This window comes from Misgurnus anguillicaudatus, chromosome 12 (assembly GCF_027580225.2).
Source record: "Misgurnus anguillicaudatus chromosome 12, ASM2758022v2, whole genome shotgun sequence".
NCBI lineage: Eukaryota > Metazoa > Chordata > Actinopteri > Cypriniformes > Cobitidae > Misgurnus > Misgurnus anguillicaudatus.
In genome coordinates this window covers 13,961,617-13,989,218 of record NC_073348.2, presented here as the reverse complement: position 1 = coordinate 13,989,218, position 27,602 = coordinate 13,961,617, and the positions used below count along the sequence as shown (strand labels likewise).

Here is a 27,602-nt window from a genome sequence, read left to right as displayed (position 1 = left end):
TAGTCGATTGAATGACCACACTGATGCCATAGAAACAAAACACACTACTCAATAATAAAACCATTTTCAAGACACCGGCATTCGTCGCTTCTCGTGCCACGGCCTACGGGGCGGGAGTTGTTGCCGGAAGGCGTCATTGCGCTGGGCGGACCTTATTGTGCCACGTTGATGGACGGCAGTGGGGACGTGGAATTCTGTCCATCTGTAACCGGGACAAATATCTCACAGCGCACAAACCCACGGATTTCACAAAGTTTTCCCACTAATTTACATTAATATCTATGTATATGCGTGAGTGAGTCTGTGTATGACTGGTGGAAGCACGAGAGGAAAAGGTAAACACTTTTAAAACTGTCAATCCTTCTGCAGATAGCTGCATTAGCCTATGTGCTACAGAATTATCTGTTTTAAATGGATCGTACGTGTGTGGATAACACATATGTTCATTTCATGTATTAAAACGTGACCTCGTGGTATTTTTTTGGTAAAAATCCTGTCTTACTATGAAGCCCGGTGCGTTCCTGACTAAGTTAATAATTTGCATTTAAAGTGTAATAGCGTAAAACTGTTGTGATAGTTGTCTAATGTCTTAAATTATTTACCATAAAGTAATAGTATATGTGTTGGCTTTCCAAGGCCCAGGTTTCCCTAATAGTTCCTGCATGTCAATGATACCTTGTTGCATTAGTGCTGTAACAAAATGTCATGTTTGGTTAGTGACATGTAAATTATTAATGCTTAATACTTGGGGGATTTTCCCAAATCACCTGTATGTCACAGTGTGTTTTAAATTGTCCTATCTGGTTCGTGAAAATTATCTGTATTCGTTCATATGTGCATGAGTATATAAACCGAGATAAAAGTATTAGGTAATTTTAAAGTTATTTTATTCATAAAGTCAATACTGATACATTATAATAGAATATATGTAACTAGTTTTTTTCATTTATTTTTGAATTAAGTAATACATTTTGGGAAAACAGAGCAAACTAATACACCCAAAACTATTTACTATTTACTGAACTTTGCCTGTTGTTGTAGAGAAAGTAAATAGTGGTAGTAGTTAAAGTTGTGAATAAAATGTTTTAGTAAATGATAACTCTGCTGTTTTTTCGTAGAATGAAGCTGAAACAAATTAACCGAACAGCCATCCAGGCCTGGAGTCCAGCAGAGCAGCACCCAATCTATCTGGCAGCAGGTAATGATGTATATCCTAATTCAGTAATCACAAGTGACTAGAAGGGTTGTAAATACTTAATGAAAGTAAAAAAAAAAAAGTTTAACTATTTAATGAATAAATCACTGTTTAGGTACCTCAGCGCAACAGCTAGATGCCACTTTCAGCACCAATGCATCATTGGAAATCTTCGAATTGGACCTGGCTGAACCCACTTTGGCCATGAAGTCATGTGGCTCTTTCTCATCTTCACACAGGTACTGATATAAGATCTTACTGTATGCTTATGATTTACATTGCCAACATATGCAAATAACTCACAAACGTCAGCAGTTTGTGTTTTGCTTTATAATAAAAAAATGTCTTGGGTATGTGAATGATTTTATGCCGCTTTTCCATTGCATAGTACCCCACGGATTAGGTCGGGGCAGATCACCTCACTTTGGCTTGGTTAGCTTTTCCATCTAGTTTAGTAGCATTTTGGAGTGGGAGGGATTATAGGCGTGTCGTTATATTTTCGCTATGTACTGCTGTGACATCATACAAATGAGAGCGTTATTTGAATGCTATACATCCCCATACAGACATTCTCAGTCCATCACAAAATAAATGGACCACCACAAATAGATGTTTGCACATCACATTTATAACTACCTCTGTCTCACATAACAGTTTCTGTACAAACACCCGTGGCGTCAGTCGACGCACTCCCCTGAGACTCATTTAAGTTGCATTTAAGCATATATGCGGACGTGCACGTTGCGAATGTGCTGCCGCAACTGCAAGTCTGGAAAAAAATGGTATGGTTTTCCTCATTCTCAACCTGTGGATATTTTTCATCGCTAAAAGGGAGTTTGGGAACTTACAGCAAAGCACAGATGACAACAGGTTTACTTGAGACAGCGCAAGCTAGCACGAAGGTAAAGCTAATCTTTACATTATAGCGATGACGCTGGTAGTGATGATTCTCTCATACGAATCAGTGATCTACATTGTTTTTGCATCGTTTTGGTATCAGCTCTGGTCGCTTGGATCCCCAAACGAGGTGGTACTAAAAAAGTATTGGGTAAAAGTAAGCTGACCCAAACCGTGGGGTACTATGCAATGGAAAAGCGCCATTACTGTGTTTTATCTAATTTACAAATGCTTTGTGTTTTGTTTACTTTGATTAAAACAATATATAATGTTAACACTTTCATGACTTCACAATAATGACATTTCACACTTCATGTCATATTGAAACCCATAGAAATTACTGTGCACCACCAAAACAACTGTTTTGCAGAATCTCAGAGTTGCTTTAAAATGACACTATTAAGAGCACTGTCTATTAAGAAAATTACCTACAAGTAAGAAGAAGTACCCATTTCCTATCTGTGAAATAATACGTTCTTAATTTGTGTGGGTGCACAATGCATAAAACCCTGAAAATAAATTACCTGGGTATTGTTAAAGGTGTAATTTAACCACAGGGAATACCTTTTTAATACCCTTTCGGCAACATTGCATAGAGCAAACATCAATCATAATCATAACAATGACTAAAGATCAATTGCCTATATCTTGTATACTTTATGCGTTCATGAGTGTGTTAGTGTGCGCAGAGAAATGGCGTCATTACGGAGTATGCAGTCGTGCATTTCACATGGTGGGGTGCACAGCATTTTTTGTAGGCCAACCTGGAAGTTAGCGGGACACTGGTTCTCTCATCAGAAATGAATACAAATTTGATGAATTTTGAAAAGTAAATGCGTTTAGAAATAGAAAAGCAAATTTTGGTTAGTTTATGTATGCAATTGGTGATTTAAAAATAATTACTGGCATGACATTGCCAGTCCCTTTTTACCTTAGTTGTATGTAAGGGCTATGTAAATGTTTTTCAAAAAATGTTTTATGATTTCTACATACAAAAACAGTTATACAGCTACGAAACAACAACAATTAAATACTTATATTTGTAGGTGAATGATTTCTTTAATATATTACAGTGTATTTTCTCCTCTCTGTTCAATCTAGGTACCATAAACTGGTCTGGGGACCACATGGCATTGAATCCGAGGGACTGCCATCTGGAGTTCTGATTGCTGGAGGAGAGAATGGAAACATTATCCTCTACGACGCCTCCAAAATCATTGCTGGTGATAGTGAGGTGATCATTGCCCAGAGTGAGAAACACACAGGGCCAGTGAGAGCGCTCAACGTCAACTCATTTCAGGTAATCACACATATCACATTTAAGTTCTTATCCTTAAATTCTTCAGTTGCCTAACATAGCTTTTTCTTTTGCATTAAAACCCCTTTGATACACCACAGCATTCCTTCTGTGTTAACGTAAACATGTCCCGTAATTGATTCTGGGATTGCTCCCATAAATGGGACCTAGTAACATTGCGTAACATTTACGTAGCGCGTCCTGTTTAAGGCATAAGGCATAAACAATGCTGTAGAACGGGTTTCGTAGTGAGTATGCATGTCAACAAGAAGTTAATGTTCAGCTCTATCGTTCAGTTTTGATATATGAAAGAGAAATCGCAGATAATAAGCGAACTTAAGAACTAAAATCCACCAAGTGCACAATTGCAAATACAATGCGTGATATGTCTTTATGGGTTCTTAACTCTTTCCCCGCCAGCCAGTGCCAGCATTTTTCTATATTTTCACAAAAGTTTAATGCCTTCCAGAAAATGTTCTTCTTTAAATATATAAACAAACAATATATCGAATAAAAGACCCTCTGCTTTCAAACAAAAAAAGTTTCATCCTACCTTTATTAGTTCTCTTTTTATCACCTCTTAAATATGGGTAGGTTTCTTCAAAACACCCAATTGTCAGCAAAAAGCTGAGATAATTCCATTTATGTAAAGGACTTTTGATGGAGATCACATTCAGAGGTTTTTTTAAACATAAACAGAGTTCTTTCTCTTTCACATGAGGCGTTACTTCCAGGTTGTATAAGTTGCGGATAATAAGGGTATTGCGGAAAGCCGGAAATTCTCGTCATTGGCAGGGAAGCGTTTTCTCTTAATCTCGTCAATGGCGGGGAAAGAGTTAATGGGAATGCATGCACAGATTTTGTAAAATCATTAGAAGTGTGAATAAACCAAAATAAAATGATCCCCAACAAATCCAAGAGACATTTTCTGTGTATTTCCATAATTCGTGTGTGAAAAGGGCTATAGTGAAGTTGTGATAAATGTAAAAAAAACCTTTTGTTTAGACCAACCTTGTGGCCTCTGGAGGAAATGAGTCAGAAATCTACATTTGGGATTTGAACAACTTCAGCTCTCCAATGACACCAGGACCCAAAACACAGGTACAGATCTTATATGCAACTCAGAGTACAGTCTGCTTTTGTTTTTATTTTAAAGGTCCCATATTTCAAAGCTTTCTAGAGTTTTATTTTAGGTTATAATGTCCTTAATAATATGTTTTAGCAGTTTAAGTGACTCTATATATTTTTAACAGCTTCCCTTTCAGGAGCTCTGCTAAGAACAGGTCGTTTTGACCTGTAATAAGTAATATTCACGAGTCTCTCTTCTGATAGGCCCGTTTGTTTCATGAGTGAAATACACAGCTAAAATAACATTACCCATAAACTAAATGTTAGTTTCTGTACACTAAATGTTAGGTTAGTAAACCCAGAGACTAAGAGATTTTAACCTCACCATTTTTAACTCAATAAAAATAACTTTTAAAACTTGTGGCTACCAAAGACTGTAACGTTACAAAACAACACATAAGCCACACGTTAGGGTTGCATAACCGTTTACTATATATAATTTTTTTATCAGTTTTCTCTGGCTCTATAATATAACTTTTATTGATTTTATTGATAAGTAGTAAATCAGCAGGTGATGGTTCTTTACTACTCTTTAGTACTAACAGTGTTTTCTCACATGGTGCGGGTTAGTTTGGCAAAAAGGGGGTGTGGGGGTAGACCGTGACAGTGCTCAGGGTTGTGACTGAAGGCGGTTACTGAGTGTTCCTGACGCCATGTTTTTACGGAAGTGACAACCGCTCGTGAAAAATCACAGCTACTTCAAGCAGGCTGTGTGAATTTGACTGTGAAATGATAGTTTTGAATCTTAAATAATTTTAATGGCCCCTAGTCCTTAGTTATAATGAATAAAACATGCAACTTGTAACTGTCACCTTCCCACAGGTGGGACGTTTAGCATTACATATTTAAAACAATAATTTCATAGTCTAAACCTACACCAATCTTGACCAACTATATACTGTTTGAAAGCTCTAGGAATGCAGTTTTATATTTCAAAACCTTTTGGCATTTAACACAATGCAGGGACAGTAATTTATTAATTTGTGACAAGACAATGCAGCTAACCTTTGACACCTACTGGCCTCCATTGGTAAAACCACTAAAAGTGTGACACAAACCTCAGTTTTTTTGTGTTTTTAAAGGGATAGTTAGGCCCAAAATGATATTACACCCATTATTTACTCGCCCCCAAGCTGTCCGAGATGCATATGTCCATCATTTTTCAGACAATGACATTTTCAGTTATTTTAGAAAATGTTTTAGATCTTTCAGTTAACCAAATGTGAAGTTATGGGGTCCACGACCTTCAAGTCCAAAAAGCGTGCATCCATCCTTCACAAAATAAATCCAAACAGCTCCATGATGATAAACAAAGTCCTTCTGAGGGTAATCCGCACCGTTTCATGGGTTTAATATCATTTTTGGCCGAACTATCCCTTTAACTTGAAATTCGGTTCAGAACTAGTTGAGACTTGTGCCTTTATTGTTATGGTGTTTTGGGAGTAAAACATTTTAATTTTTATATACATTTGATTAGAGAGTATATACTTTATTGCATGATTTTTATTATTTCAAATACATTTAAACTAGTATAACTATTTTTTTATTTAATATTTACAACTTCAAACACTCCAGTGAAAAACTTCAAAGTGTCTTCTTTAATACAAGACCAAGATTTTGCCTCTAGACCGAAGAATGCCAGAGTTATAGTAATCACATTACAGTTACAGTTAAAGGGTTAAATTGGGCTTCCAATATTAATCAATCTTGAGTTGATTTGAGTTGGGAACCGTTAGCTTGGACCAGTAAACCTTTGCTTGACAAACACCTGTGTTAAACTTTTACCAGACTCCACCATAGCCTGATGTGCACCTCAGCCACAGGGCAATGCATTTAGTCCCGTGGAGAGTTGTAAATGCATCATAGGTTTAATGCTGAACCATAACGAGTTTTCGATAGTTGATTATTTCTTTAACTTTTTAGCCAGCAGAGGACATCAGCTGTATTGCATGGAATAAACAGGTGCAGCACATCCTGGCCTCGGCTAGCCCCAGTGGAAAAGCCTCAGTCTGGGATCTGAGAAAGAATGACTTAATCATTAAAGTCAGCGATCACAGCAACAGGGTTTGTTGAATCATTTATGTTTTTTGAAATCTTAAACTTCCAGTAATAACTTGCAACTTGCAAAAATAATGTGTCACAATACTAACTATTAGCAAAGTTATTATGCTAAAACTGTTGTGTTTTGAAAAAGTATCATGGTACTACTGTAGTATTCCTCAAAGTACCATGTAAACATCGTACATTTTCAGTAACATTTAAAAATATAGTATTATCTTATGCTCCTCTAGTCTCATGTTACTGCTAGGGCTTGGTATTGGCAAGGGCCTCACGACCCTGCTGAAAAAAACAGCATACCAGCAAGACCAGCATATGTTGTGTTTTGGTGCTGGTTTGCTAGTGAACACCAGCTAAACCAGCATCAGCACCAGCATTAGCACCAGCTAAACCAGCACCAAACCAGCATTAGCACCAGCATCCCATGCTGGTCATATAGCATATTTTGTGTTTTGGTGCTGGTATGCTGGTGACCAGCATAATTCCCATGCTGGTCCATGCTGGTTTGATGCTGTTCCTTCAGCAGGGGATACGATACATATACAGATACATGGTGCATGGTACAGTGTTAAACCCAAAGTGCTTCCACATGTCGGCTTTGAAAGCTGCAAGCATTTAAAAATTTTCTGCCATTTTCTCACTTCCGCTAACTTCTGAGATATTGGCCGAATATAGACTACGACAACTACAGCAGCGGCGGAGGAGGTTGTTTGACGCACACAGAGGGATTTCATTTTTTTTTTATATCGATACTAGAGATTGAAATATCAGTACACTATCATGGATAAATGTATCACGATAGTTAGCTGTCAATATTTTTGCGCAGCCATTGTTACTGCCCTAATATTTTTTTTACATGTTGACCACTAACTGATTTATTTAAATCCGTTTTAAATTGGTCATTGCATTATGTTTAATGAGTGTTTATTGTGGTGTAGATGCATTGCTCTGGTTTGGCCTGGAACCCAGAGGTGGCCACTCAGCTGGTCTTGGCTTCCGAGGATGACCGAATGCCTGTCATCCAAATGTGGGACCTGCGCTTTGCATCCTCTCCTCTAAAAGTGCTGGAGAGCCACACAAGGTAGACCAACAGTTCATGAGTTCATCAACATACAGCCTTACTGCTTAAGAGTGTTACTGAGTCTTCATCTGTTTATATGTGTAGAGGTGTGTTGTCCATAGCCTGGAGTGAAGCAGATCCAGAGCTGCTCCTGAGCTGTGGGAAAGACAACAGGATTCTTTGCTGGAACCCCAACACAGCTGAGGTGAAGGTTTACATTATTACTGTTAGCACTGCCTGTACTCTTAAAGTTTCTACAGCTATGGAAAATCTGAAAATATAAAAAAATTACAAATGGGGTGAGATCCCTGGATGTTGAGGCTTGGGTATTGTAATACTATGTTTACAACAGTAAAATGTTTGTGTAGTTCAGTTGGTAGAAATGTGTGTTATCAATACAAAGGTCATGGATTTGATCACCAGATTTGAACACACACAATCATAAATTATAAATGTATAGATTGAATGCACTGTCAGTTGCTTTGGATAAAGGCTTCTGCAAAAAGCATCAATGTAAAATATTTAATATTAAAGAGTCGGTAAGATGCTAATTTTTTAAGCATCCTATCACTGTTTTTAAGTCCTTGACAATAGGTTTAAATGTATGCAAGGTCAAAAAAACACTGTAATTTTCTCAAAATATAAATTAAAAATTTCAGAGACGCCCAAACGATTCATGTGAAGCCGTTCAACGACTCAGTCTACCTAAACCCCACCTTTCAGTAGCCTACTCTGCTCTGATTGGTCAACTGACACAGTCTCTGCACATAACACAGATCAGTGGAACAGACCAACAATAGTGCAACATGTATTGAACTAGTGCTAACATGATTTACTGAGAGTACATTATCGACATCATTACACATCATTCATCATTATTCCAAGCAATAAAAACGACAACAGAAACTAAGAGTTTTACACTCATTTAAGCATGTATGTAAGCTAATCGGGCCATAGCAAAACCCTCAGTGCAACGTGCGTTAGCCGCTTGCTAACGTGACTCCCTGCAGTATATTAAGAGTTTAATTAATACACAACATTCATCAATCCAAGCAATTAAAACGACAACAGACATAAGCTAACCGGGCCACAGTTTAACTGCGACATGCATTGCTAGCGCAGCTTACTGTGAAGACATTACAGTTAGTTTAGACATTTTAGAACACTCGGGGTAAAATAAACACAATGTAATAATCATACTTAAAGGTTGTGGTTAGGAGACGCATGTTGTTCCAAATAAAGTGGGTAAAATCCCTCATTGAAAAGGTCATTTTAACCACAGATTCTTCATATATCTTCATCCTTTGGTAGTGAAAACAACACAAACTGAAAACACAGTGTCTTCTTGATATGATGTTTACACACTAACTAGCTGAAGTGTCTGTGGGCAGGTCAGAGTTTTCGTTTCTCCCGGGCAAGGCTGTAGGCGGAGATTATTATGTAAAGTGTTCGTATCTACGTAGATAGAGACAGGCAGGAGATTCAAACTATATGACGACTCGTTTCAGTGATTCAGAGTCGACTCCCTACTTTAAAAGCCAATAAGTTTATTAATTGTGCACTTTTTGGTTTAACTACTTGGCACATTGTTTACATTGATGGACAGCTACATGATACACTGCAATACAGGTCATTTTCAATTTTGGATCTGTGTGGCTCTTTAAAGCCTTTGCTTCTCTAATTGTATTTTCAATCCTGGTTTCTCGCAGGTTCTTTATGAGCTGCCCACCAGTGCTCAGTGGTGTTTCGACATCCAGTGGTGCCCTAGGAACCCTGCTGTGCTGTCTGCTGCTGCCTTTGATGGACACATCAGCATCTATTCCATCATGGGAGGAAACAATGATAATGCCATAAACGCAGAGGCGGATCAGTTAAGTAGCTCTGAACACAGGTAAACTGATCATGAAGTTGTTATCTTGCAGTAAGTGATCATCATGATATTCTTTGTGTCTACAGTTAAGTAGCTCATTTGGAAATCTGGATCCTTTTGGCACGGGGAAGACGCTGCCTCCATTACAACTCCCTCAAACCAGTACCAGCCAAAGCACCGTCACACCTTTAAAGAAACCCCCTAAATGGATCCGTCGACCAGTGGGAGCTTCTTTTGCTGTAAGTGTTCGTAGTTTGCAAGTCTACCATAATTCAAATTAAATACAGGGTTCCTACGGGTCCTTGAAATCCTTGATAGTTTGTGAATCTGGGGAAAAAATTCAAGGCTCTGGGAAGTTTTTGAAAAATACATTCATAGATACAGGTCATTGAAAGTGCTGGAATCTATTTTATGCAAGAGGTTTTCGGGGGGAAAAAATCCAAATTCCCTGTGTGTATTGTAGGATAATATAAAAATTCTAGACTTTTTAAGCACACCACACGTGCTAAATTGTTCGTTTTAAATGCTTTTATCTTCTGTATGCGAATGTTGATTCATACCAAAATGCTTTTTTGCATAGTTGTGTTTGACAAATAAAAATGTCTCTGGTTACGTTGAACAAGGTGCTGCGTCTCTCTTGCCATACTTCCTGCGTCCCTGTAACGCTGTCTTTGGCAATATACTTCCTGACTCTCGCGTCACCCTGTCTTTGTCGTTAAGTCTCACCATTGGTTGATTTTGATATACACATTCAGACACACTTACCCCTGGAGGTGTCCCCAAAATGTCACTGCAGTGATGCAGCGCGAGTACCCTCGAATAGGAACGGTAATAATGTATCTTTAAAGGGAACACAATGTAACCTTGATCTCACTTGAAATGTGTCTCTACATTTAGTCCTTGAATTTGAGGGTATTGGACCTGAAAAGTCCTTGAAAGGTCCTTGAATTTGAAGTTTACTAAGGTGTGGGAACCCTGTAAAGGGCATTTACCATTTTGATTACTATAGGAAGCTCCTTTTGCCTTTTTTTCAACAGTTTGGTGGAAAACTAGTTACTTTGGACAACATCATGCCTACAGCTCAGCAGCCCCAGACGACCGCCGCACATGTTGTTCATGTCAGTCAAGTTGTGACGGAAACAGATTTTATAGATCGCTCAAACCAACTTCAGACCACCCTTAAAACAGGCAATTTTCTAGAGTACTGCCAGACAAAGATTGATGCTGCTCAGAATCTGTTTGAGAAGACTGTATGGTCATTTCTAAAGGTAAGAGGCTTGAATATTTATAGAATACTCTGCAGATCCAACTCGTAAGTTTCATGTAACCAATAAATATTTATATTTGTAGGTACATTTTGAAGATGATGCACGAGGAAAATATTTGGAACATCTGGGATACAAGAAGGAGGAGCTAGCCTTAAAGGTGTGTCCAGCTTAGTGTATAGTTTATATATCTTCACATGTAGGATGAATTATTTGTGTATTGACTAAAGGGCCATTCACATTAATACGTTAATGGACTGTATTAACTATAATGATAACTATATTAGCGTCCACACCACCAGACGATAACAGTTAATTTATGCTAATTCCCCCCCGCAAATCACTTACCTTCAATGGCATTAAGTAATATTGCATATTTCCTGTAATAAAAACTAAATATGCTGTTCTTGTTGCATTTACAAAGCAGGTATAATAACCAGCAGATGTCCTCAACACGCTTTAACTCTAACTCTAAACAGTGAATATAATAGTCTGAGTAATCTAATATCTTACCTTTTGGCCTAGTCAGTGTAGTAGAATAAAAAGCATTACGTAGTCAATTTCACAGCAACTGCATCAGCTCTGGATACCTGAGGTCATTTTATGTTATAGACCTCAGCAATGAGCTTCTCCACCATGTCATCTGTCATTATGCGCGTGCACGTGAAGTTCAAATAGATTTGATTGGCTGTCAATGGTTTATTGTTCAGTAGTTGAAAAAAAAAAAACAATGCCTAGAAAGTGATCACAACGATCATATCATTCATTGTATCTTTATCGTTATAGTTGTGGTGTGACCTCCACTATTCTCTTTAATATAAAATATTGTTACAACTATATATTTTTATAGTTATTGTTATAATGTGAACGGCCATTTAGAGTGCACAACTTAATCAGTTCTGCTTGTGGTTTTCAGATTGCATCTGCATTGGAGGGAAACTGCAATTCTGAAGAAACCAGTGTGGTAAGTGCACTGAATATAATGTTTACATGCTCTTCTTCTTAAATAAAGCTAAACAGACTTAAAACAACTAAATGGTTAAGCACACACAGCACTTACAGTAGTGGTTAAAGACACACAAAAACACAACGCCTCTTTGTGTCAGTGTGGGTTTACTCCGGGTACTCCGGTTTCCTCCCACAGGCCAAAAACATGCAAGTTAGGCAGATTGAAGATGCCAAATTGTCCCTCCCCCAACCTGTGTATGCATCAACTTGTATGGATTAACTGGTTCTCGCCATGAATATAGCCGTAGATGCTGGAATGGCATAAAGAAATAAAGGAAGAAGAAGAAACACAACGCCAAACATTTCTGGTTTCCTTTTTTCTTTCATGAACTTCCCCATTGGGGAAAGAAAAAAAAAATTTAATGAGGAAACCGACACTGCGTAAATCCTTTACTTTTTATACTTTTTGACTGATGTACCAAAAAAGTTTGGTTATCATTCTACTTTCCACTGTATATCTTAATAAAAAACCTTGAAATATCTTTAAACAAATAAGGATCAAGTAACATTTCTTTTAAAATAACAGTAAAAGAGTTTTCATTGGTTTTTAAAAATGCTTATTGTTGGTTGGTTATCAAAACTTCTTTTTGTAATTTTACATAAATGTTTTTCAGATTTCAGGCAATCATGTCGATGAATAATATAGTAGAAAGCTATTTTTTTCATATTACACCCTGCTATTTTATCCTAGCTCAAAGAGAATAGTTCTGCAGAAGAAAATGGAGAATCCCTTGAAGAAGAAATATCTGACCTGGATGAGATTCCTGTTAATGAGGAAGAACCTGCTGTTGAGGAGACGTCTGTCACTGAAGATTCAGCTTCAGCCTCTAAAGATGGTGTAAATCTCAAAGTTAGCAAGGGCAAGTTTTTTTGTTACTTTACATTGTGATTTATTAAGACAAAAAAGTTGTATTTGTAAACTATTAGATAAAGATTGAATATTTTACCTTATTCATAACAAATTATTATTCATTTTTGGACAGATATTGATGGACTGATCACCCAATCGCTACTCACTGGGGATTACGAAGCTGCTGTCAATCTATGTCTTCATGACAACCGTATGGCGGACGGCATCATTCTAGCTATTGCTGGTGGTCCAGAGCTTCTGGAAAAGACACAGAAGGCATACTTCACCAAAACTCAGAGCAAAGTCTCCAAGGTGAGGCTAGATAAAACCACTAGTGTGTTTCCACTACTATATCTCCTGTGGTTAACATTGAAGCGAAATGCAGAATGTGTGGCGTACCACTTCTTTAACACATTTTTTTTGTCTGTTAAATAATTGAATTTGTATTTAGTTGTAAAAATAGTGTTTATTTTAATGAAGACTTATTAATTTTCATTATAATTTTTCAAATGTTTAATGAAACTCCATACTAAATTTTTGAAATAAGAAATACCTCAAATGCTGTATTTATAGCAATGTACGTGTAAAGAGAAGAGCAGAGCCACATCGCTTTAGGCATAGTGTTATAGCTAGGGGTGTCACGATTCTCCAAATCCTCAATTCGATTACATTTTCGATTCTAAGGTCACGATTCGATTCTCTGTTTTTACTTCTTTTTTTTTAAAGGCAAAAAATCCTATGCACACGTCTTGGACTCCTAGCATCTGAAATAAATCCAGCGTGTCATAAGCAGCTGCGCTTCTCTCTGTCTCACGTGCACACGCTCTCGCATCTGCCCGAAGTCTAAACATAAACTAAAGTAGTAATCCTTACATATTTGTTCAGTTTTATGCGTTTCATGCGTGCTGAGGCAAACTATCCTTTTGTTTAAAATATAACCCGCTGCATCTTGGCGCCTCTCTCACTCTCGCGTACGTGCAAAGAGCTGCGCTCTGTACAAAGTCAGATCACTAGGTAGTAATCCTGTTTATGACATGCATTTCAAGGAGTTGTATCAATACATCCCTCATGTTTAAAATATAAATCACGTTCCGCTGGACCGATGAGGCACCTCTGAGAGTTTTTTTATCCACCGGACGTGTGACATGGGGCGTGGCAGCATTGGCGATCCCATTTTTTAATTCAAAGTTCGAGGTTGTGACTTAATTTCGATTTTACATCGAAATCGTGACACCCTTATGCTACGTACACACCAAACGCGGGGTATCGCGTTACTCGCTCTAGATTACTCGTGGGATTTAACTTTGTGTCATGTGAATTTTTCGCTCGAGTTGAATATTTTCAACTTGGGCGAAAACGTGTTTGAGGCTAATAGCACCTGTTTTCGTGGTAAACGTGCCGCCCATATCGCGTCATCCGCATCGCGCCACGCGAGGACGCGTTTGATCGCCTCTTTGCATTGACTTTGTATGTAATCTACGTGCAAATCGTTGAACTCGCGTCTGGTGTAAACCCACAGTTAGTAATAACGTAGTTACCGCATAGAAAACAGAAGTATCATAGAAACCAAAGTGCTCAGCTAAAGAAACACTGCCAAGCCATCATAGTTGGCTTTTTTTAAAAGAGCGCCTGGTGTTTTCAGCCACATTTAAACATGGACTTTGTTGACAGACGTTGTTACTGAGTTGTTAAACTAACAGGAGTTTTAACAGAACACAGTAGGATTCCCTCTTCCACAGTAACAAGGATGTCCATGTATTTCAGCTGATTAGTGCCGTGGTGATGAAAGACTGGTTGGACATTTTGAAGACGTGTGAGCTTCAGAACTGGAAGGAAGCTTTGGCTGCAGTCATGACCTATGCCAAACCTGAAGAGTTCTCATCTCTCTGCAGTGAGTCTAATGTGATGTCATGTCTTTAAACAAGGTTATGTTGCTGTATATACACATTACATTATAGGGTAATGCCAAATGTCCCCTACAGCAGGACTGCAGCTATAAACGTATAGATCACTTGCTTGACAAATCAGACAAGCACAGTAGTTCTTATGTAGCAACTTAAGTACTTACCCTAATGAAAAAAAAAACAGCTAAAACTAGCTAAATCAGCTCCTCCCACCCTGGTGGGACAGCTGGTCTTTCAGCATGACTAGCTAAATCCAGCTTGACTACCTTAAAAAGTGACTGGCTGATGAGCTGGTTTTTGCTGGTCTCCCAGCCTGGATTTAGCTGGTTTAGCAAGCTGGTTTTGATATGTTTTGGTCACTTTTAAGCTGGTTAGGCTGGAAGACCAGCTGACCCACCAACATGCCAGACTAAAAAGACCAAGCTGGTTTTAACTGGTTTTTTTCAGTTTGTTTTTCAACAAAAATTTAAAGTTATAACTGCAAATATAGTGTAAAGCAAAACGAGTCTCTACAATAATGTTTTACACACACATTATTTTGCTCACGATTGAAAAAATCCACTTGATATTCCTGGGGGACGTTGACAACATTATTTCTCTTGATGTCTTCATTTCATTGTGATTTTTTTTTGCCAATACAGGTCTGCTTGGCTCCAGGTTGGAGGCGTGTGAAGACACAGAGCTGCAGATTCAGGCTTGTCTCTGCTACATCTGCGCGGGGACAGCTGAGCAGCTGGTAGCTTACTGGGCTAAAGCTCAGGACTCTAACAGCCCTTTGTCACTTCAGGTAAGACGTCCTGCTAATCAAAGACTGCTGCCCGTTATTTACCAGCCTGTTTTTGTAATCTGTTGTTTTTTGTCTAAGGAGTAAAGCCAAGAGTAGACCAAGGTGGAGTAAAATCCCAGTCAACAGTCAGTGGATTATTTTAGCTATATTATCTTCCTGTGTGTCTATAGGAGCTGGTTGAAAAGGTGGTGGTCTTGCAGAGAGCTGTACAGAAGGCTCAGGCTGGTATTGCTCCTGATATGGGTAACCTGCTGGCAGAGAAAATGAATCAATATGCCAGTCTGCTGGCTTCACAGGGAAGCTTAGAGACTGCCATATCTTACCTGCCCACCAACACTGAACAGGTAATCAATGTAATGTCTGTATTTATATATGTGTATATATATATTGTAATTGAGCATGTTTAGATACATAAATATGTTATTACTTCTGTATTTCATCTGAAAAACAACAAATGTGTATGTATACTGTAATACAGTCTGTGTTTTTTCATCTACATTTTACAGATTTCTGTGCAGCAGTTGCGAGAGCGTCTGAGTAGAGCTTTGGGTCAGCAGCAGGCTGTAGCTGCAGTGACTCCAGCTGTAATGCAGAAGGTTCAACCAGTGACTCCAGCTGCTGTACCGGGGCAGACGTACACGCCAGTCCAACCACAACCTCCACGGCCCACTGCTCCGTCTGGACCCCCTCAGTATTACCATCAGGTAAACGCGCACAAACGCACCAACTGAATGCAACACGGGCTTACTAGGCCTTCACACATACATTGGATAAGCAAAAGGAAGTCGTTTTTAGTTAGAGCACTTTTCTTGAGCACTATTCTCTGTTGAATGTTCGTTTTTAGCAAAAAATAAAACTCCTATGTTGTCATCTTCTAAAATATGTTATCACGTAATAATTAGTTAATTAATCGCATTACATCAGTATTAGTGCGCCACTGCATCCTTGTTGCATTACAACCACTGGGTTTCTGAAAAAGGACATTGCCTTATGGAAGAACAGCACCCCTTAGCTGTTCTAAACTCACTAGAAATCATGTCTTGTTGGGAATTTTTTCTTTATATATGCTTTTATATACAGTAGACATACTTTCTTTTTGTGATAAATATCAGTTGTCCTGTCCAACATAAAGGCATTCAGCAGTAGGAACGTCCACTATGACCAACAACATAGCTGCTTGGCAACTTTCAAGCAAAACGTCTGGCAGTGTGATCGCCCCATAAGTGTTTAACTTTAACAATATGCACAGCGTTACACCTTTCTCAATCTTGAGTATCGCTTTTTAGCGGCATCACCATTAAGAAATTGCTTTGTCCAGTTGCTTTTTGTTATCATTACATTTGAATGAGAGGGGATTTTACTCTTGATTTCATTGTTTATCCACACATCCAGTAGCCCAAAACAAGCGTGTGTGTGTTTGTTTGTATTCAGGGTAGACCCGCCTCTACCGTCACATCCTGGAGTAACCAAACCTCAACAGCTCTGCCCAGTTTCCCTCGCCCGCTAGTGCCCGCTGCAGACCCGCAGGTACAGACAGAGCTGTGCCCGCGCCGCTCACTCAAATGAAATCTAAACATACCACACCAGCAACACTTTACCTCTGTTAAATCTCTAAACTTCTGATATCCTCACATTATATCTAATGGGTTCCTCTTTAAAAATATAGCACCTTTTCTTCAGGTGTCCTTTGAGGTATTTTATAGGTGGCTCACTCAATTGAGTGTCTTGGGTGTACAAGAAAATATTTTTAACTCACCCCTCAGGTTGTACAAAAGAAATGTATGTCTTCTAGTCTAGAGACAATACTATTTAAGAGGGAAAAATATTTAATACAAAAATGTGTTTTATTTAAGCTGTAAAAGTTTTAGTTTTAAACTACAGTTCTAGGTGTCTGAGTGTCTGCTTATACATTACTGAAGTAACGTGGTTGCTTGGACAACAGATTTATTTTTTTTAATTATTATTTTATATAAAAGGTCTTTTGTAGATAATTCTGCATCAAGAAAGTTAAACATTTTTAGTATTGTATTTTCATGACAATTAGGCACCACCCAGTTGTCATTACCGCAATGCAGGGTTTCCCAAACTGGGGTTTACAAATCACCAGGGGTTAAAAGAATTAATGTTTGCAAATTTGCTTTTACTTAAGTTTTCAGGGTGTACTTCAAGTAAATAATTTAGGTCAGGGGCGTTCGGCTTACAAAAAAGTTTTAAACCCTTGGCGTAATGCAAAAGAAAGCTCTTCTAATTACTGTAGTACAAAACATTATTTAAAATGTAATCATTGCCTTGTGTGGATGTATTGTTTCATAAGTAGTAGTTTAATAATAAATACATAATAAATAAAAAACATAATTAAGAAAAATTGGATTTAGTAAAGTCAAGTGCATTCACTAATGAGAATTGAGGGATGCTGAATTGTCATGAAAATAATGTTGCAGTGGTTATTAAACATGTTTTTTGTCTAAACATGAGATTTACACAGTAAGCAACTCTATTATATAATTACACACTATTATATATAATAGCAGGTGGCTGTACCTAAAACATTGTACAATATACATTTAAAGGTTAAGACTATAATAAATGACATTGTAAATGCTTTCAACGTGTTAGTTAACAGCTCAGCACAGATCTGCCTACAGCACTTAACCTATATTAATCCTGGACTATTTCTTAAAATTGCATGGCATCTATCTTATACTCTCTCTCTCTTTTAATGTTAATAGCTTCTGATATAGTTTCTGACACTGTTAACCTTCTACAATTATCTGTCTTGCTTTTAGCTACTGTGATGGGATGTTACTAACTCTATAATGAATTTTTTTTCTCTTGCTACTGTGGTATGATGCTACTCCAGTGTTTAATGCGTTGTACATTCCTATATCTGTATATACATGTCACAGATAGTTCCTTTAATAAAATACAGTCTCGCAACTGTTACAGCATGAAGCGCATCTCATCCAGCCTTTAAATTGTAGATTGTCCTGCATGTTTGCTCCTCCATACACTCTCCATATATTAGCTACTAAGAAATGGGTCTGGTGGACATGACCCTAAATAGACCTAATTGTACGCAAGTCGTTAGAAGTTAACATTTATAGCACATCCTTAATGTTGGTGGCAGACGGAATGAGTGCATCAAGCTGTCCTCTCAACATAAGAAGTTATAGACACTCTAAATATTTTTTTGTTTTTCTCAGGCTGAGCCCATACCTCCACCTTTTGGCCCTCATTCTTCAGGGAGTGCGACTGCACCTGCCTCTACTCCTTTCATGTACTCTCAGCAGTACCAGAGTAAGTGTGCAACAAATCTCACAGACTGTAATTTACATTGTAGTCAGTACATTGACTGAAGTTTTCTTTATTTCTACCATTTCTACATTCAACAAATATTTTAGTTTTGTATTTTTTAAGTTTGCTTATTCGGAGTAAATTTTGATGTTTAATAAACATTTAATATATCTTTTATAGAGAATAAATCTATTCCAGTTTTGTCCCAGACTCTTTGAAGTAAACAGTGTGGCACATTTGAATGAGTTTGTACAACATACAGTATTGAATTCTGTGTGAATCCCGAAGAATTCAGAGGGGGCCAGAATATGATAGACTTGGGCGGGCTATTTAAAATAAGCCTGTAAGCAACCATCCACAACACTATCCTAGAAAACAACCTGGAGAATGTGGGGGGGAGCAGCCCAGTTGCTTGGTTTTGGTAGGCCATTCTCTGCAAACATAAAAGTGGGTCGTTGTATTTGGCTCCCCTTGTGATCTCAGAAGGGGATAATATCGCCCCTTGATCTGCACTGTCCAGCCACGGCACTGCCATTTAGTGCAGCGATCAGCTCATTTGCACTTAAAGAGACACCCCCCAAAACGGTAATTTAATGTATTTTGAGCTAGAACTTCCATACGTGCTTTGGGGACACCAAGGACTTATTTGACATCTTAAAGTGGCCATGACACAAGACTTTTTTTGGGATGTCGGGTGGGTCTTTGGTGTCCCCAGAGCGCGTATGTGAAGTTTTAGATCAAAATACCATATAAATAATTTATTATAGCATGTTAAAATTGCCACTTTGTAGGTGTGTGCAATAATGTGCTGTTTTGGGTTTGTCCTTTAAAATGCAAATGAGCTGATGAAATTCAAACACTGATCACAATGATGGTGGTTTGTTGCAATTCAAACTCAGTTGTGCTTTTCTCTGCACTGGATGTGAGTGCTGTGGTTGGATGGTGCAGATTAAGGGGTAGTATTATTATAATAAGAGCTCCTTGTGACATCATAGGGAGAGCCGAATTTCAACGACCTATTTTTTCCATGTGCTTGTAGAGAGTGGTTTATCAGAACTGGGTTGCTGGGTTGATCCTTTTCACATTTTCTAGGTTGATAGAAGCACTGGGGACCTAATCATAGCACTTAAACATGGAAAAAGTCAGATTTCCATGCCATGGCCCCTTTAAAGTCTTGTGAAATGTCTCCTTTAAAGCGAACAATGCAGAAATTACACACTTCACCTTCAGTGCTTGAAGAAATGCATGAATTCTTTGTTCAGACTGCTTTACAGTCTTTGCATGAACCCTTTGTGAAATGTCATGTATGGAAATGTATGCTAACTTTATGTTAACATCATTTCACTTTGCTGTTTTGAATTCATATTTTCATACCCATAACTGCTCTTGTACCATGAAATAACCCTGTCACTCTGTTCAAAACCCTAGTGAGCCGTCACCACAGACAACATTTGAATGTGTCAAGTAAGCATCATATGTTGCCTCTAAAAAGCTTGTTTTGACCAAATACTATGTCAGCATACTTCAGAGAGAATGCAATGCCCATAATACATAGTGGGAAATTGTAGAATGTGCAATCAGAGTATATTTTACTCATAGTGCACTATGTTAAGTCTTTTATACGTTTCTCGTAAGGGAATACTATTTGCACGCATGCATTTGCCTACATAGAGCGTTCCGGATCACTTCTATACCATTTCATTTAGGATGTTGCCTATGTAGGCAGCTCACTAGGGTTTTGAACCGAGCTCACTGATAAAGAACTAACTGCATATGCCTGTTCTCTGTTGTCCTCATGAACTTTAGACTACCTCCCTGTTCAGCAACTCCCACCTGCCGCTGGGGCACCAACCATCTATCAACCTTTCCAATACTCTACAGCTTCTTCTCTTCCTCCTCCACCTCCCTCTTCTTCTTCTGGTGCTGTCTATCCTCCGCAGATTACACCATCTGCCTCCTCTCAGCCGGCACCTCCTCCTATGTTTTCTGGGGCTCCTCCTTTACAAGGAGGCCAGCCTTTTTCTCCCCCTCCCCTCTCTTCTGGAGTCTCTTTCCAGCATGGTGGGCCGGGGTCGCCCACAGATTATCTTCCGCTACGGAGAGCTTCAGGTACGGAGATTGAACAGGCCCTGATTCCAGCCTCCCAGAGAACAGGTCTGAACCATAGTCCCAGCTCGAAACCATACAAACCACAAGAATTAAAACCCAAGGATTAGTCTTTAATTTAATACATTTTCTCTGGTTCAAATCTTTGCCCCACCCATAAATATGCCTAGAATTAGCTTGGTTTTGTTCATAAATATTAAAAACATCCTTCACACAGTAGTGTCTCAATTTGTTTAGTGTGGTTACATAGCCATGAGGTGAACGTGATTTCACCAAGTAGGATGTGATCCTGGATCAACACCATTGTTGGTCCTGGATCAACATTTTCATTAACCAATCAGATTGCAGGATTAGGGGGTATGTTATATTTAGGTTTAGGATTGGGTTAGGGGCTTTTAAGAAATACTCCTCAAACTATTATTTCACACTAATTTGAGGGTTTAAAAATGGTTAGGGTTTGAGTTAAGGGTAGGTTGGGGTATCTTTGATTAAAACGTTGATCACATCTTACTTGGTGAAATCACGGCGACCTAGTAAGGATGTTATTAACTACTGAATGAAAAAATGCATACTGGAAATTCGCTAGATTTTGCTTTTTTGTTCACAGGAGGAATAAACCAAGATACCTGGTTTTTGGATGGTGAATATATAGATATATAGAGAAAGAGAGTTACAGCAATCTAATATAATGAACCATGATTTTCCAGCACTAGTTAAATTGCTAATAAATAATTGCTAAAACTAATCAGGCACTAGCTTTTACAAACTAGAAGTAATTTAACAAATTTTATAAGTGATTAAGTAATTACTAATTAAAAATTACATTTAAATGAATACAATAATCTTTCTGTGTGGAGTTTGCTTGCTCTCCCAGTGTCAATGTGGGTTTACTCCGGTTTCTTTTCACAGTTAGAAAACATACAGGTTAGGTGAATCGTCTTTCCCTATCTTGTGTGGAAATTAGCATGTGTAGATTAACCAGTTCTGGACATTAATAGAGCATTTTGCAAGATGTAAACAACACGGAAGCATTTCCTGTTTCAGTTTTTTTAACACTACATAAACGTTGGGATAAAATACAACCAACAGAATATCTAGAACTGAATCAAACAGTTAAACAAACATCTTTAGGATATATGTGAAAACTGTTACAAACTGAAACAGGAAGAGTTTCTGGACCAATGTTGTTTACATCTTGCAAAATGGTCTATATCAGGGATGGGCGGCTTCGGTCCTGGAGGGCCGGTGTCCTGCAGGGTTTGGCTCCAACCATAATTAAACACACCTGAAGCAGCCAATTAAGGTCTTACTAGGCATACTAGAAACCTTTACGGGACATTCACACAGGGCGTAAGCGTTGACGGAAGGCTTGTCTGAAGCGTGGCCAACGGCCAATCACAGTGGCCGCAACACAAGCTCCGGTCTTCCATAAACGTAATTGGCTGGCTCTGCCCAGGTTATTTGCATAAGGCAATATGATTGGCTGATGCATGTGTTGCCGCTTGAAAAATGTTCAACTTCTGCCGCGAGCAACGGCACTGATGCTGCACCGACGGATCCACAATTCAGTGCGGCAACGCATGATGTCACCCATTAAAAGTGAATGGGAAGCTATAACGCTTATGCCTCGTGTGAATGTACCGTTAGGCAGGTGTGCTGAGGCGAGTTGGGGCTGGGCTCTGCGGGGCGCCGGCCCTCCAGGGCCGAAGTTGCCCATCCCTAGTCTATGTAGTCCTAGTTACTGGCAATGATCTTATATCTATCATCTTGGCTAAAACATAATAAAAAACATCCATTATCATTTCTTGCAGTCATTAGATGCTCTGCTGTTACACTTTTACATTGTTAGTAATGTAGGTCAGTTTTTACTAGAATAGGCCATGGGGCAATTTCATTTTAAGGATCTCTCTGTGGCTTCGTTAACATTTTTATATGCTTAAACTGACCTTAAAATAGGATATTGATCCTAGGGAACTCAGAAACAGATCAATTGTATACTTTGATTGCGCTGTAAGTCACTTGTATTGTCCTTAACAGAAAAATGGCACCTTTTTACATTTATCATTTATGATTGATTATAAGCATTGTACATTTGTGGATATCGAGGCTTTTACAAATCTGATTTGATCAAAACTGTAAATCACTGATGCATGCTTTCTATTAACTCTTTCCTCGCCATTGACGAGTTATCTGGTCAATTTAAAAAAAAAAACGTTTCCTGCCAAAGACGAGTTTTTATGGCAATCCATATTTCCGCTATTATGCACTAGGTGGTGCTCTTACCCACCTTAAAACACTATAGCATATATGGATACAAAAGCAGTAAATACTCTGTTTGTTTTGAACATTGTTCTGACTCTGATCTCTAAAAAAAGTCCTTCATAAAAATGCCATTATCTCATCTTTTTGTTCAAAAATTTTTATTTTTGAGGAAACCTGCCCGTATTTGAGAGGTGATAAAAAGAGAACAAATGAAGATAGAACGAAATGTGTGTTTTTGTTATTGTTTGAACGGAAAGGGTCTGTTCTTTTTATTTGATATATTGTATGTTTATATATTTGAAGAAAATTTTCTGGAAGGCATTAAACTATTGCGAAAATATTTAAACAATACTTTTTGCAAAATATGCTGGCGAGGAAAGAGTTTCTTAAAATCAGAACAGATGTAATTATCAACAATATTTATGAATAAGTGTATTCAGTGAAATCTTGCTTTCTACTTTGCACTGTCCATTAAAAAGTTGGACAGTGCTGCACCACCAGTAGAGATGCATAATGATATTATTTTTCCTCTAGGACCCCAGAATGGATGGAATGATCCTCCTGCACTCAACAGAGCACCCAGAAAGAAGAGCGTAAGTTTTATTTGAAGATTATGTTGGCCATTGTTTGTGCTGATTTCACAGAAACCTCATCTGTTTCGCTCTGCAGATCCCAGAAAACTTCACACCCCCTGCTCCCATCACAGCGCCGATTATGACCCCTCTGGGGGATCCTCAGACCTCAATAGCGCCTGGTATGCAGACACATCTACCACCACAACAGCAGGCTCCAGATCAGCCTATGGCCCCTGCCACTTTCAACTCTATCCAACAGCATCCCATGGGTCCCCCAACTCGAAATCCCAACATGCCACAGGTGAACATGGAAGGTGCACCTGGAGCACCAATTGGAGATATCATGAAGGTCATTTGATATATACCATTAATGCTGAATGGGAAGTGATTGCTTGAATTGTCTCAATTATTTAACATTATGTTTCAATGGTCTTACTTCTCACTGTCTTTTGGCACTTCAGGCCATACCTACTGAGAAAATCATCAAAAAGCCAATCCCAGAGGAGCACTTGATTCTGAAGACCACATTTGAAGGACTGATCCAGAAGTGCTTGGCTGCAGCCTCAGACCCGGTTTGTTCACAGCCAATGAATTTGTATAGATGGGTTGCACGGCGACGTCATTAACTGGTTGCGCGCGCAACCAAGAGGCAGAAAGAAGAGACGTGCATTGTGTTGTAGGCTAGTAGAGTTGTTGCGTGGAAAATAGTACCAACAGAACAGAGTCAGTGCTGGGTGCCTGATGTTAACATACCAGTAGATGCAACTATTACGTTACTAGCTTAACATTATAACTCATAAATGTATCAAAGTAACACTGCAAAAATAAAGACAGAAAAACAGATCCAACTAAAATCAAGTTTTATTTATATACAAACAATAAAGAAAGCTTCAATAATTAAGGCTGTTGCAGTAGCGGACCAGCCCACCAATCGGGCTTTCTGCCTCCTGGATGCGCGTGCACCCTGTAATGTTTGTAAACCGGCAACTCATCTATATGCAATCGTTTATTTCACTAAAAGCAAAACAAAAGTGTCTAAACATAAACATTTGTTACATTAAGCACTATACATCCCTCTAATCAATGGAAAACTTGGTCATAGGTGTCACAGGGCAGTTTTTCATCCAGAGAGGTGTTATTTTACTTAAAAACCTTAGAAACATAGAAACACAGCTAATTATTTCCATTCAGGACGAAACAAATGATTGGCTTGCGCGACTATCACTCTCTCTCGCGACCATGGCACCACCCCTGTTGCTACGGGATCTGCCCACACATGCGCACACCTGATTGATTTGAACGTGCACGAGGCACTCTAGGAAGAGCAAAAGTATGGCAGAGAAAGAGCATTCAGAACTCACAGTACCTGCATATCCAGTCAGCGAAGGCAAACAAAGGAATAAACGAAGCAATCAAATGAGATTAAATATCGCGTGGCTTTTCCTCGAGTCGACGATGCAGTAGCAGTATTGTCTCGAGTGTAGTCCTCATCAGAGTCAACAATGCTTTCATCACAGAAACTCTTCCATGCAAAACACCGGCTTAATAGTGAGTACTAAAAGCCATCCTATTTGTTTATATTCATAGTGATAAAGTTAATTGTATTATTACTTGTGATTGTGACATGATGTTACTACATGCACCGCGCTCCTTCCTCTCTGCTCGTCTGGTAAATGGTTCTCCCAGAAGAGCCGGTCAGCGTCACGTGTTTTGGGGGCGTGGCTTTAAAAGAAACTCAGAAGGGATGGGGTGGAGTCAATGGAAAAATTAGCTGTGTTTAAAACAGTGGTGAGAGGTCTACAGACACTCGATTACTCTCTTTTTCAGAATACTTAAAGGAACAGTATGTAAGAAATGTATATCAATTAATCATAAAATAGCCCTGATATGTCACTAGACATTAAGAAATCATTTTCATTTCAAATACTTATATCACTCACAACAGTGGTCCGGCCAGGATATTGTCATTTAAAAAAGTGGAGTTGCAGCCTCAACTGATGTTTATGTTGTCATTTTGTCTATTGGCCACCAGTTGTGTGATTGCAGTACCAGTTTTAGCCACAAGTTTTGTGATTGCAATACCAGTTTTGGCCACAATCCTACATACTGTTCCTTTAAGTACTTACATTTTACTTATTGGTACATAAAGACAGTTTAAACAAATTTGGAAAAAAGTTTTTTTTAGATAATTCCTGCCTATCCTGCCTTTAATGACTTAAATGTAAAATATTATTTCACAGAATTTAAAAAATAGTTCATGTAACGTTCATGTAATCATTACTATACTTATTAATATATTAGCGTTGCGTTGTTTGCAAGTGTTTTTGTAATCAATCAATTGTCATGCAATCATCAAAAAGTAATCACAATGATTTTCTCCTGTCATCCTACAGCAAACCAAGAGGAAATTGGATGATGCTCACAAGAGGCTTGAATATCTCTATGACAAGCTAAGAGAACAGGCTGTGAGTTTTTTATTGCTAAACATTCTTTATATTAACTGAGTCCAGTGTGGTATTTTCAAGTTTCATACGATTGACTTTCATCTGTGGAAAACAGAATATGTTTTGAAGAATTTCTTCTCCCCTGTTCAAGTGAAACAAAAGACCAAACATTCTTCATACTAGCAAAGGGATAGTTCACCCAAAAATGCAAATTCTGTCATCATTTACTCACCCTCATGTTTTATTGAACACAAAAGAAAATATTTTGGTGTGCACACAGTTGACATTACCTATTGACCTATCCATAGTATTTATTTTTTCTATTATGGAAGTCAGGTGGTTTAGAACCAACATGAGGGTGAGTACATAATGACAAAGTTTTCAGTTGAGGGTGAACGGTCCCTTTTACTTTTTAATGAATTTCTACAGTATGCTCTTCACAGTGATTAATAACAGTTTGATTAAGACTTAAACTCGCTTCTCTTCTTCAGCTGTCTCCGGCTATTGTAAGTGGCCTTCACAACATGGCACGCAGTATTGAGAGTCGCTCTTACACCGACGGACTCAGCATCCACACACACATCGTAAGCAACAGCAACTTTAGTGAAACCTCAGCCTTCATGCCAATCTTGAAGGTGGTGCTGACACAGGCCAACAAACTGGGGGTTTGACATCCTCCCAAACTCCATTACAAACACAAAAACCAGTATTCTCACAAATCTTAAGCCATCATTTAGTAAGGACCAGATGTGCATATATTTTGTCTGTCTAAGATGTGTGGGATATTGCAGTGTCCCAAATTCCACGTTATGTCATTTGTTTATTCTTTTGTCTTTTAATTTTTTTGTCATATGTATTTTAATGTTGATATTATGAATTTGTAATCATGACAGAGCAGAGTGCAATAGGGCTTTCCCCTTTTAAAAGAAATGCAAAGTGAACTTTGCGAAATGAAATGCATGTCTTATGCTTAATGTAAAGATGATAATTGTATGAATGCATCATGCATAAAACAATAGAAGCCTCAGTCATTTTGCATTTTAATTGTTGGATCTTTTTATGTTTGATTTTTAGCAGATTTTATGTTTACGATTATTGGAAAACCTCTTTTTTTAAGTTGTTTTGTTTCTCAAAATATTGTATTTACTTTATGCTTCTGCAAAAGCAGGTTAATATGACAACATGGTAACAAGCAAAATCATTTTGAATAAATTATATGTATTTGAAGAGTGGATTTGATTCCGTATTTGGCAATCATGGCATTAAAAAATTTGGAAATCTTTATTCATGTTAGTATGACGCTGCCTGTTTTTATTGTATATCACTACATGTCGGTTTTACATGAGACTTAAAAAAGATATGCACCATCTTTTCCTTATTAGGATAATGGGAATGGAGTTGTGCTTCTGATTAAAAAATGAATCTGAAATGATTAAATTTGTTTTTAGAAGAAAAATGCCTTAAAAAAAGGGAACATTTTATTTTTATAATCAACAAACATTTTGTTTTATTTTACCACATAGTCCCAGTCAGCTCATTCTTTCACTGTTCATTTAGGATTTTTGCATCTATGGTTGCGCAATGTTTTAAGGCTTGCTAAAC

The 27,602-nt window shown here is 38.2% G+C and overlaps 1 protein-coding gene across 8 annotated transcripts; it reads left to right on the top strand.

Annotated features, from left to right (window-relative positions):
• Window positions 1-105: 105 nt before the first annotated feature.
• sec31a (SEC31 homolog A, COPII coat complex component) lies at window positions 106-27,296 on the top strand. Of its 8 annotated transcripts, none has more exons than XM_073873999.1 (28): window positions 106-335; window positions 1,119-1,198; window positions 1,311-1,434; window positions 3,194-3,392; window positions 4,395-4,490; window positions 6,441-6,581; window positions 7,514-7,656; window positions 7,741-7,840; window positions 9,345-9,517; window positions 9,603-9,744; window positions 10,543-10,773; window positions 10,856-10,930; window positions 11,687-11,734; window positions 12,470-12,638; window positions 12,762-12,940; window positions 14,393-14,519; window positions 15,174-15,319; window positions 15,490-15,663; window positions 15,826-16,023; window positions 16,751-16,846; window positions 18,523-18,616; window positions 20,420-20,767; window positions 21,327-21,359; window positions 23,516-23,574; window positions 23,651-23,857; window positions 24,018-24,128; window positions 25,950-26,021; window positions 26,492-27,296. In XM_073873999.1, the coding sequence occupies exons 2-28, from the start codon at window positions 1,120-1,122 to the stop codon at window positions 26,669-26,671; spliced, it is 3,744 nt and encodes a 1,247-aa protein (XP_073730100.1). In that variant the 5' UTR covers window positions 106-335; window position 1,119; the 3' UTR covers window positions 26,672-27,296. The 8 variants fall into 8 exon arrangements, with proteins under 8 accessions (XP_073730100.1, XP_073730099.1, XP_073730097.1 ...); XM_073873998.1 differs by having other exon boundaries at window positions 107-335; window positions 20,420-20,722; window positions 23,651-23,905; XM_073873996.1 differs by having other exon boundaries at window positions 107-335; window positions 23,651-23,905.
• The last annotated feature ends 306 nt before the right edge of the window (window positions 27,297-27,602 follow it).